Source organism: Chenopodium album, chromosome 13 (assembly GCF_948465745.1).
Source record: "Chenopodium album chromosome 13, dcCheAlbu1.1, whole genome shotgun sequence".
Taxonomy (NCBI): domain Eukaryota; kingdom Viridiplantae; phylum Streptophyta; class Magnoliopsida; order Caryophyllales; family Amaranthaceae; genus Chenopodium; species Chenopodium album.
In genome coordinates this window covers 6,993,575-7,005,701 of record NC_137846.1, presented here as the reverse complement: position 1 = coordinate 7,005,701, position 12,127 = coordinate 6,993,575, and the positions used below count along the sequence as shown (strand labels likewise).

At 36.7% G+C, this 12,127-nt stretch overlaps 2 protein-coding genes across 2 annotated transcripts; one reads left to right on the top strand and one right to left on the bottom strand.

The window, feature by feature from the left end:
* Positions 1-407: 407 nt before the first annotated feature.
* On the top strand, positions 408-1,691 carry LOC145575116 (uncharacterized). Its single transcript, XM_081633031.1, has one exon. The coding sequence runs from the start codon at positions 573-575 to the stop codon at positions 1,689-1,691; it is 1,119 nt and encodes a 372-aa protein (XP_081489157.1). The 5' UTR covers positions 408-572.
* Positions 1,692-2,250: 559 nt separating this feature from the next.
* On the bottom strand, positions 2,251-11,662 carry LOC145574435 (transcription initiation factor TFIID subunit 12b-like). Its single transcript, XM_081632222.1, has 10 exons — positions 11,284-11,662; positions 10,427-11,041; positions 9,809-10,015; positions 6,184-6,816; positions 5,311-5,385; positions 4,858-4,936; positions 3,732-3,796; positions 3,339-3,374; positions 3,021-3,253; positions 2,251-2,672 (listed from the first exon to the last, which is right to left on the bottom strand). The coding sequence occupies exons 2-9, from the start codon at positions 11,006-11,008 to the stop codon at positions 3,071-3,073; spliced, it is 1,860 nt and encodes a 619-aa protein (XP_081488348.1). The 5' UTR covers positions 11,009-11,041; positions 11,284-11,662; the 3' UTR covers positions 2,251-2,672; positions 3,021-3,070.
* Between the last annotated feature and the right edge of the window lie 465 nt (positions 11,663-12,127).

The following is a 12,127-nucleotide window of genomic DNA, read 5'->3' as shown; positions in this document are numbered from 1 at the left end:
GGATCTCCTAGTCTGTTTTACCAGAAGCCAGGCTCAGCTTTGAGCTTAGAAGTACTAATTCAGCAACAAAAGCCTTATATAACAACATTCGCTACAAAGCAAGCATCCGGACTCTCTTCTGATTAAATGTAATTTTATCTAGTCCGTGGCATGTATGATATAGCTGCAAACCAGAACTTCCGTTGGAAAAGGAAAAGCAACAAAATTATTTGATTAATTTGTTAATGTAATTACCGGCAAAGGTGTACAAATTTATTTAATTAACTAAATTGTTAATGTAATTACCAGCAAAGGTAAACAAAATTAATTAATTTACTAAACAAAATAGTAGTTGACCTTATCTAATGAAGAATAAATCTGGGAATACATTTCATGTCAACCTATTTTTATATTCGCCGGCAAAGACATGGAAATCACTATCTTAGCAATGAAAATATATGCCATGCACGTTCTTGTTTATATATTCATTGCATACATACACTTATTTGTCTTGCATTTATTCAAATTTCAAACAATCATCCTTTATGAGTTTTATTTCATATACGAAGTACAAAATATAATTTACACAAAATATGCATCCTTCACCTTCTTCTGTCATGGGCACCTCCTCTAAAGGCGATAGTGCTCGGTACTCTAATGGCAGCAACTTCAGTGATGATGAGGCCGGTATTTTTATGACTATTGATGATGAGAAGGGAGCTGAGTTCTTTGCTATTGAGCCCCCCAGAGCTGTCCTTACAAGGGATAGCTCAGAAAGGGAGAAACAGATCTCGGTTGACCCTATTTCATTGCAAGGGTCAAACACTATTAGGCAAGCCAGCTTTCGACTGGTTTCTCCTCCTACTAATCAGAATTTGGGCCCTAATGCTCCACCGTCTCCTTCACCACCACCAAAGCTCAAGTTTGTGAGCTCGAGTCTTCCAGGCTCCAACTCTTCTTCCCCAGAAAGTTTATATAAAAAGTATCAAAAGAATCATAGCCAACAGGCTGCTGCTGCTCCTCGAAATAATCTCTCGAGAATGCAGTCTGTGATGGATGATACGCACCTTGCTATGGTGGAGGCTAACACGCGGAAGAGCAAGTCTCTTGGTGAAGGGAGAACAAGCGGTCCTGTAGATGATTTTGATCTCTGGCTTGAGAAATCAAGCCACAACTCGGGAAAAGATCAGAGCAGTAGTAGTAATAATAATAACAATAATAATAGTAATAAACACAGTGGCTTTTCCAAGCCACCACTTGGACCTGGCAATGTAGATCGCCATAGCAGTACGATGAAGAAGAGCAAAAGTAGAGACCCAAATTTTTCGGAGGAAAAATTTAAATGCGGGAAGTTGTGCCTTTTCCTTCCTAGAGGGAAGGGCAAAACTGTAAGATCCATATCAACGGCATCAACAATGACACAAGCATCGTGCAAGAGTGAACCAATGGCAATATCGAGGAGAGTCTCATTGGAGAAGTTTGAGTGTGGGTCTTGGGCCTCTTCCTTGGAGAATGAGGAAGGAGAATCTGCGAACCTCTTCTTTGATTTGCCAATGGAGCTGCTAAGGTGTAGCGTGAGCGATATGCAGTCCCCAGTGACAGCTGCCTTCGTGTTTGATAATGACGATGACAATGACAACAAGGAAGATGACAAAGACAATAACAAAGATGCCCAGATGGCCTTCCATGCCTTCCTAGAAGCACAAAGTTAAAGACTTTTGTAGTTTTGTTTTGGTTTATAGTTCTGAGTTTTAGTAGCCAGCATATACTATGCTCTTTTACTTATAAGTTTGCAGATGCTTTTGTACATTTCAGAATAGGCATCTGAATTGAGAATATAGTTATGTATTATGTATGAGATCAAGTATGTAGCACTTGCTAAACATTTCCTTATGTTTAAGTTCAGAGCTTCTGCCTTCATCCTGTTACAAACAGGTGTATAATCTAGGTCTCTGACGCAGGCCTCAAGTTTGAACAGTTCAAATTTAAAAGCCTAAATTTCGCTGTCTCATGAAGTAAACCATAAGATGTGCAAATTGCTCTCCATCCTAAATAATTGGTCAATACTGGAAAGAAATACGAAGTATCTTTTAAGGAAATGATAAATAAAATGCCACAAAAATCCTTCACAAGTTGTATTTCACATCTTTGCCATACTAATAAGATAATTTATTGGATATCTTAGTCAAAGATATCATATAAGGTAATACATAAAAAATAAAATATTAATGTGTACTAATTTTATAAAGTGGCCTATTTCTTAATACAATCTCAAATAAAAATGCGGTCTACTTCAGATCAATTAAGGACAGAGGACATATCAAATTACAATATCAGAATAATCTAACGAGGGCAAAATTTCACAGTATAATAAAAATTCACCTATAATAACTTTTCTAAAGAATATAAAAAATGCTTCCTATTACAATTCATTCGTGAAATTCGAACTCCACTCTTGAATATAAATAAAATTACAGCATGGTATGACTATGAAAGCACATAATATACAGCTATGTAATTTGTAGACAAACCTCCTTAGCTCATCATCTTCCACAATAATATACACAGGATAATTAAAACGAACTCCTAGCATGTCTCGAGTTGGTCAGTATCTTATTCGGTGCATCTTAGCGTTTTCCATTTATTCAGAATCGCCTAGCTGTGCAGATCTGTACCCCTCACAGTTTATCAACCTACAGTGCGAGAGGATGTGAATGATACAGGGAGGGAGGTACTCGCTAATTACATTATGCTGATGAAAATAAGTAAACGAATAACACACAATCAAACAATTACAACAGCACACTAAGACAAGATAAAGAAAGAGGTCAATATACTAGGTTGCACATCAAAACTTGAACCATTATGGCAGGATTCAGGGTTGTCTAGGACATGCAGATGTGATCATTGAATGATTTCATATCACTTGCCCCAATTATGGACACAACATCGGCAGCAGACAAAAAAGTAATGAATATTATTCAGATAGTCGTTCAAGAATATAACAAAGATTTTGACTACAATACAGAGGTGAAGCTTACCAAAAATGTTCACTCATTTGTAGCTGAACAGACAAAGCAGGGGCGCCCTATCAGAACCTTGTCATCTGCTGAAGCATTTGAGATGCAGTTGATTGTGCAACAAGTTGATCTGGACTGGGGGAGGCTTTCATAATGTGGTTGGCACCTGACAAGTTACCAAGTCCTTGTTTCACCATTTCTTTAGAATTGTTTGGGTAGAATTCTGATTGTGAAGACTCCACCAGGGCACGTATCTGCCATACAATTTTAGTGCACAAAAACAATAAGAACTCATAAAAAAGGAGACATTTAAATAAATTAAATGTAATAAAAACATACCATATCAAGGCGCTTTCTGTGCACATCACTTGAGGGCTGCAACCACCAGATGTCAACATGTTAGAACTAATCTAATCTCTCTTCCCCCCGTAGATAATGATAATATCATAATATCATGACAATAATAATAATAATAATAATAATAATAATAATAATAATAATAATAATAGCCTCGTAGTTTTTCTCAATATATACGAGTAGCAAAGTTAGGTTTCTGTGAGTTCAAAGGAAGTCAGAGACTTCCTTCCATGTGAACTCATCTCCCTCTCGCTCAAAACAGTCAAAAGTGATTATTATGTTAGCCTAAAAAGGCATAAAAAATCATTTTATCACAAAATTTCAAGAAAGTGTACATAACAAACAAAAGTAGACATTTGCAAAGCAATAACTTACACTGTCGGTGTTGCTTTTCCGATCTTCACTAGAGTATCCTGGGATAGTCAGATGCCAATTTTTTTCTGCAATGGAAAATTTAACATTAGGAAGACATAAGCTCAATTAGATATTCTAATTCCTAATAAATGGAACACTTATCCAATAAACAAATGAAGGTCTGTGGAACAGTCAGGCAGTCAGCATCGTTTCAATTTTCAGTGTGAGATCCTATAAAAAGGCAGTGTGTCATCTCTCAGCCATCACATTTAACAACTCAATACCTCCAGTTTAGTTACATGTTGGTGGTTGCAGCAAACAAACAAAATAGGATAGTTGACAATTACTCCTATAGTCTTAAGCCAGATAAGTTTCAGGGTTTCCAATTTATCCACCTGTTTTAACACATACCATTAACCCTCATTATCACATAATGATATGAGCGCACATACTTAATTATCCATTCATCAAGGTAAAGCTTCCAGTATTTCCTTGAAACAAAAATTAATACCTTTTAAAAGGATCCCAACAACACATGCTAGAGACCTAGATCGTGATGCAAGCAATAATTTCAGAACCATAATCTCAAGATCATGCATACTCCCACCAAAATCCTCTGGTTAGCCTCCGAAAGGAAAACATAATAAAGAAAAAGGAACCTGGAACTGGCAGATAATAGTTACAGGAAAGGCACAAGACAACAACAACAACAACAACAACAACAACAACAACAACAAAAAAAAAAAAAAAAAAAAAAAAAAAAAAAAAAAAAAAAACATTTTCTCAACTATTCTTTTCAACAAGCATGTGAAGTTTGAAATACGTAATATACCTTGACACCATGCTGCAAACAAATTAAACTGTCATCCCCAATACCATATGATTGATACTATTCCCAATAAAAAAAAAATCAATAAACAGAATGTGATTTGTAATCCCTTTTTTTTCAGCTTAGAACTTAACAGCAGATCCTTCAACTTGTATATTTAGCTCCTTTGTAGAAAACAAAATAATCACTAACATGGAAACTAGAAGCAGATTCAACTTTCTCCAAGAGTACAGCATAACAGAAAATAATAGAGATCAACAAATGCACCAATAAGGCAAACAATGCCCAGTTAAGCTTGTAAGAGGTAAGAAATGAGACCTAGGTGTAGCAACACATCCTTGGATTCCAGTGTTGAAGATTTTCGATGTTTTGCCAAATTGCATGCAAATGTAGTAACCTGCAAAGAAGAGCAGCAATAATCAGTTACACAAAGAACAACAATCAGAATTTCAAGACTTAAGAAAAAAAGATACTGTGGGACTGTGGGAACGACGGCAATTTTGAAGGTAAATAAATGACAATATAATAGTTTTGTGCCAGAGTGATAACACTAACAAGAAATTAAAACATTTTCTTTTAAGTAATCTGGCAGATGTCTTGTAGTCCAAGAGCCATGGTAGAACATGCAATCAAACCTTATCAGGACACAAAGAAAATACCCTTCCCCAACCATTACAAATAACCACAACCAAAACCATGATGGAAAACTAATGTGGTCTACAATATCAAAAGCTTAAGCAATTCATCAGCTAAAAAGATAGCAACACTCACTGAATCAATGAAGTCATCAGCAATATCTAAGAGAAGATCTTCAACTTCAGGATCCAACTTACCATGTGCATCCACCTGAGAACAAATCAATTGCATATAAGAGCCATATAGCCAAAAGTTGATGCAATATGTGAAGAAAGTAGGATAGGACAAAAGAAGGCCATAAGAAAGTGGAATAAAAAGGGTATATAATTTTATGTTTAAATATAAAATACTACCTCCGTTACAGGTTATATGCAGCGATTAGACATTTTCCCTCTCTACTTTATGTCAAATCGTTGCACATAACCTGTAACGGAGGTAGTAATTGATTAACTTTGTAGGCTTAAAATTTCTTGAAATAGCACTAGCTACATAATGTAATTAAGGCAGTCTTGCACCATACCAAACCAATAAATACCCCCAATTACTAACACATGACTATATGAGCATTCAGTTTTGACAAGTTATAAATTAGCAGTAGTTCAATAGCACATGCAATGAATTTCCAAATCTGGGAAGGGCATGAGAAACTATACTACCCCTGTTTCCAAAAGTTCTTAACTTATATCATTTGCACACAAATTAAAATAACTGGAGGGAGAGTGTATGTGGTGAGTGGGTGTAAGAGAGGTGGATAAAGTAAGAAAGAGTGGGTGAAAAGACGTAAATATGGTAGGATAAGAGGGGTAAGGTAGAAAAAGGTTTTGCCAAAATAGAAATAAAGTGAAAGTGTTGAGAACTTTCGAAAACAGACGAAAAATGGAAAGTGCTGAAAACTTTCAGAAACAGAGTTGATTTGTAATAAAGACTGCAATTTTCAATTTTCCACAAATCCTCCATATATTAGCTGCAATCAATGTAATGAAATGAAAAAAATCAACCGGACAGCACCTGGGAAACCAAATCTTGTATCTTTCGTTTCCCAAGAAGTTGATTCATTGCCTCGGTTCCTTGACTTGAACTACCCCCTGGAGTAGTTGTTCCAGATACAGTAGCATCTGGTTGTGATCCAGTTAGGCTTAATGACTTTTGGCCTGCTGGTCCCTGTATCCTTGGAGATAACTGTTGTTGCTGCTGCTGCTGCTGATTCATAGTTGGTGATTGCTGTAGCATTTGCGGGTGCTGCTGCTGCTGTAATTGCTGTTGTTGTGTTGATGGTTGTTGCTGCACTAATGGTTGCTGTTGTAGCTGCCGCATTGGCTGCAGGGATTGCTGCTGCACCTGAGGGTGCCCCATTGAGGGCTGCTGTTGAACCAGCTGTGATAATTGCTGGGAATTCAAAGACATGGTCTGCTGCAACTGAGAAGATTGACTTATATGCTGTTGTAAGATCTGTCTCTGATTCTGCTGCAGACGCAATGATGGTGATCCAGGGGCAGACATCGCGGGCATTTGCTTCATCCATTGTTGCTGAGACAAAGAGTTCTGCATCATACCTGGCTGTCCATTTTGAGACAAGCCAGACAACTGAGAGTTCATATATGCCAATGATGACGTTCGTGACATGCTCTGACCCTGAATTTTCTGGAAGCGGAAAGATAATAAGCGTCAGATTCTTCATCACAAAGGATGGGCATACACACATACTAAAGGCTAAGTAAAACGTATAGGACTCATTAATGAAGAACAAAACACAGAGACACGAGCGCATTAGGATCCATCTATGTGCATTTTAGATGGTTCACTATCATATACAGTAAAATGTAGGAGAGGGAAGAATATGTATATTTTTAATGGCATGTTAAATAGAAAAGGTGGCACTTAGTGTTTGACTTTTGAAACCATCAAATCTATAGCTAATTCTAAAGTGGTTAGAGGTTGCGGTAGTGTTTTAGGAAATCTAGTGAAGTAGTGAGCCTAACTTAGTTATTGGTAGCATACTACAATATATTACCTTAAGTCCCTAAATACCATTTTTATATATTTTATCTTTTATTTCAGTATATTATTCAGGTCTTTTATGGAGCAACTACTTAGTCACTAGTTATGCTGATCACTGTCTAATTAGATGAAACGCTGGCACCAATTTGCTAGTGACAGTGAGTAGAACTGCTAACTGCTAGTAAATATTGCTAAACATGCACTGAACATTTGTGGAGATACGTTACTTATCCAGTCATCCTCATAGCCTACAAAATATAGATACTATCTGCAGCATTTACACCCTACAATCAATCATTTAAGTACAAATTACAAGTAAGAAATCAAATAGAAATGACAGAAATTGATCTCTTCACACAAATGTTATATTCCCATACAATTGCCAATCCATTAAATTGGATCCTTTTCCACTCATCTCCTTCCACAGTAACACAACATAGTCATTGACCCCTCAAAGTTATTGCTGCCATTAAAATCACTCTTCCTGGAACTTTAGACCAATAAATTATTGCCCAGCTTTATCAGGTTTCATCATTTTGTGTCCCAAGTGAACCCAGAAAAAACAAGCACATGATTGCCTGGGAAAGGCATCAGCACAAAGTGACAAAATTATCAACAAGCAAAGAACATCTAGAGGAACTTATTCAGGTAACATGCAATAGCAATCCTGCAAACTTGAGCTATGAAGCATCATTAATAGAAGGGAACTCGTCCATTCAATTTCGCTATGCCGCATAACACTCTATAGCATTGGAAGTGCCTAAATAATAAAGAAGCTGAAACGTCATCCTCACAGACCAGCTAAGATATGGACCCACTTTATAATTAATGACTGGCTGATTTTAATGTAACTAAAGAGATTTTTCACATTTTCTATAATATCTGAACATTCAGCCAATCAATAAGGTAATAGTTGCTGATTGTTAACCATCTTTAACAGCTTATAGGATTAAAGATTGAACTAGTCGAGTCCTACCCTACAACACCTGACAGATCATCAATTATGTAAAATATAGCATCTATGTCTGGCTTGACCTTAGTTCTTATCCTATAGTTCCAGTAGAACCCTTATCTAGAGTTCTGGACAAGCTGGGTATAGAGTAAGCAAGACATTAAATTAAAGTAGTCTGGCAAGATGTCTTCCTGCTTTTTAGAATTAAGAGAGTTTTGACAAACCACTTAAAGCAAAGCAGAAACAAACTTGAGTAACATAAAAAGATGGCTAAACAACTCCCTTCCCCCCCCCCCCCCCCCTTTCTTCTCACGCCAAAAAAAAAAAAAAATGGAAACAAGAAATTAAATGGACCCTTGTTCTCACCTCAATCCATCTGATATTACCTTTGGTTCCAACACTTAGTATATTGCACTTTTTCACTCTTGATTATTAAAAAGTAATATACCATGCATAAAGACACAACAAATGGAATGTAGCATTTATGACATACCCAAACAACTGGCCTGTCTTTATAATAAGGAACAATAAATAATACTACAAACGACATCATGTAAGAATTATACTTTGAAAGCATATTTGTAAAAATTATACTTAGAAACCACTTTTACAGTTGAACCACTGAAGTGTTGTTTTTGCACACTTAGTTTAGAGTGGCATGAAGTGGAAAATCAAAATGGATTGAATTATTTGAATGTAAAATCGCACAGCCAAAGTCAATAACAACACCAATCCCAGTATAGATCCCATCAGGGCTACCACTAGGGAGGTACAATATAAGTAACCTGCCTCGCCTCAAAAGGCAGGAACCGATAGAGTAACTGTTCAAGACCTGAAGCATCTTATATCCAAAGTCTAAAAATAGATATCCAAAAAAGTCAAACATGACTAAACAAAAGCCATAACATAATTATGTAATTAAAAAAAAAAAGTGTGTAAGCATTCTCATTGCTTTGGGTTGTAAACACACACCTTCAATTTTTCGAACGAAAGTCACTAATCAGCCTAACAAATTTTGGAATATATGCAGGTGCTGAAGAAAAAGTTTGGGTAGGACATCATGAATTTAACTGATCCAAGGAAAAAAAAACCAGCATGGAACCGAGTAATTTGGTAAGGACGACGGATTAAACCTTAATGTTTTGGGTTTCTTTCGCTACCCTAACCCCTCCATGTACAACATACGTGAAGAAAATGTCACTTAAAGCTGCTTTATACAATTCACAACTTGAAACCTGGATTGATAAGAGATGGGAATCTAGAGAGTTTGGGGACTGAGTGACCTGCTGCAGACATAAGCTCTTTTCAGACCATGCCATGTATTTTACTCAAGTAAGCATCCCATAAGTGAGAACACTTTCAGCAGAAACAAAGGACAATCTTCTTCAAACTCTTTCTTCATAAAAACAATCCATAACAATTGTTATATGAGTAAACTGAAAATACTTGTCAAAAGTGCATATTCCTATTTTGTGAAAAGAATCTTTCCTAGGTTCCAATTGTAAAAATCTTTCCTTTTTACAACTGGAAGAGTGAACACCTAACTGATCTAAGCAACACATGCTTTAGCTAAACATGTAATAAAAGCAGAGCAAGTTTCAAATCATTAAACCAAGCCAATGATGGAAAGAACAAAAGCACAAAATAAAGAAAAGGATTAACTTTTAAGGGGTAAATTTATACCTGAGGTGACGAAAGTGAATTCTGTTGTGTTAATTGCTGCCTCAACTGGGCTTGATTGATGCGTTGTTGCCCATACGGGACTGCACCATTTGCTCTTATCTGTGAACCAAAACCCAACAGCTGCAATGCTTGCATATGCGCTGATTGCCCCATTGCATTTGGTAATTGAAATTGCGAGCTTTGGAGGATATTCGCCCTTTGCCTAGGCTACAAAATTTGAAGAGAAAAAAGACAAGGGGTAAAAAAAAAGAATGAAATCTATGCGTTCTTAACCAGCTATTAAGAAAGAACTACCCTCCAGGCCTCCACCATATAAATCAGAGAATTATCCTAAGAAAAAAAATTAAAGGAGCCTCCATAAATTTAAATCATTTTTGCAGCACAAGAACTACTGATCGCTATTGACTATTGTGTAATATTCCTATTCCTTCTAGGTCTTAAACTATATTTTCCTTTCCTTCAAAATCAGAGCAACTTTCCAAACTTGCCGTTTTTTTATTCATAGTGGTTCCACTAAACAATCAATATACTACTACTATACTATAGTAAATAAATATTAAAAAAAGACAGAAACTATAAACATTATCCAATGCTTAAACAACAATGAGAGTATCATACCGAAGAAAGCAACTGCGACTGTATATTATTAAATTGGGCAGCAGCCACAGCAGTTTGGCCAGACAACACAGGCAAAGACCCACTTTGTCCAATCATTGTCGACCGAGACAAATTCCCACTGCCCAATTGTTGTTGCTGCAACTGTTGTTGTTGTTGCTGCTGCTGAGATGGTTGCTGTTGTTGCTGTGGCTGTTGCTGTTGTGGATGCTGAGTCTGTTGCGGTTGCTGCTGTTGTTGTTGCGGCTGCTGCTGTTGTTGTTGCTGTTGCTGCTGTGGTATCTGTTGTTGCTGCTGCTGAGGTTGTAATTGTTGCTGCCTCAATGGTTGATTCAACATTGACCCACCAAAATTCATCTGTCCATACAGCGCGGCTTGCTGTTGTTGCGCTTGTTGTCTCAACAATTGTTGCTGTTGTTGTTGCTGCTGCTGCTGCGGGTTCGCTTGTTGCTGCTGCAATTGCTGCTGCGGATTCACTTGTTGCTGCTGCAATTGCTGCTGCTGCGGATTTACTTGTTGCTGCTGCAATTGCTGCTGCTGCTGTTGCAATTGCTGATGAACCTGTGATTGCTGAAGTTGACTCATCCTCGACAACGAGGCAGATCGATGCCGGCCGCCCTAGGCCCAGAGAAAAGAGATTTAATTTCATATTCATTTATCTCGAAAAATACATAATTTTAGGGATATTTGATTCAATAATCAAATTAGGCTCATAATTTTGGCTATGATGTTTCATAATCTAAGAATTTAGAACCAAGAACCCTAAACTTAAAGAACTGATAATTAAATTAGATTAGATCAAATATAAACCCTAGATTGTGAAATTGATATGATGATATTAATAACAACAAACAAAATACCTTAGAAGCTGCTTCAATGGGGGATACAAGAATTAGATTCGACGGAGAACGTCAACTGCGCTTCAATGGAGAACGTTGAGTGCGCTTCAATGAAATAACTGAAAGGGTAAGAAATAAGAATGGAGGTCTTTTGAAAGAAAGAGAATTTGATGTAATGTGTAAATATTTTATACAATAAATAATATTAAAAAAAAAAACAGAAAGCAGGAGAATATCCAATCCGATGAATCGATGATGATTGAAATTAGGCCTATAATTAGGTATTGGCACAGTTAGTGTATCATTGATTACTCAAACCAGTGCCACTGCAAATATACTCCATCATCTTTAGAACTAAATTTTAGGTTTTTTTTTTGGGAGTTATGTGCCAATTAAATTAGATAGAGTTATATTTATTTTCGTGTTGATTAATAATATTAGGAAATTTTCAATGCTTTAGGCTAAAAGCCACCATTATTAAAATAAATTACGGGCTATAGTTATTATTTTTTTGAAACCAAACATGCAAGCTAGTATTATTCACGTAATAAGAAATCAGACAATACATAAGGTTTGATCTCGCGGGGGCAATGATTTTCCCACACTTGTTCAACCCCAAAAGGAAATAGCTTTGCAAGGAAATGGGCAACACTATTCCCATCTCTTAAAACATGAGTCCACCTAACAAAAGAAAAAGAATTACAAAGCTCTAAAATATCACTCAACACCAAATCAAGGTCTGAAAGGAAGGTAACTCCTTTGGAAAGGCGATTGGAAAGGAGCTGGCAATCAGTCTCAAAGATGACCCTGTCAAAACCATATTTGCGCCCCAATTTAGCAGCCAACACAAGCGCTTTGGCTTCAG

Coding starts and splice junctions, on each gene's coding strand:
- LOC145575116 (XM_081633031.1), top strand. CDS start 573: ATGCATCCTTCACCTTCTTCTGTCATGGGCACCTCCTCTAAAGGCGAT.
- LOC145574435 (XM_081632222.1), bottom strand. CDS start 11,008: ATGAGTCAACTTCAGCAATCACAGGTTCATCAGCAATTGCAACAGCAG. Junction 4,937..5,310: donor CTGATGACTTCATTGATTCA/GTGAGTGTTGCT, acceptor TCTTCTTTGCAG/GTTACTACATTTGCATGCAA. Junction 3,797..4,857: donor GGATGTGTTGCTACACCTAG/GTCTCATTTCTT, acceptor TTTCCATTGCAG/AAAAAAATTGGCATCTGACT.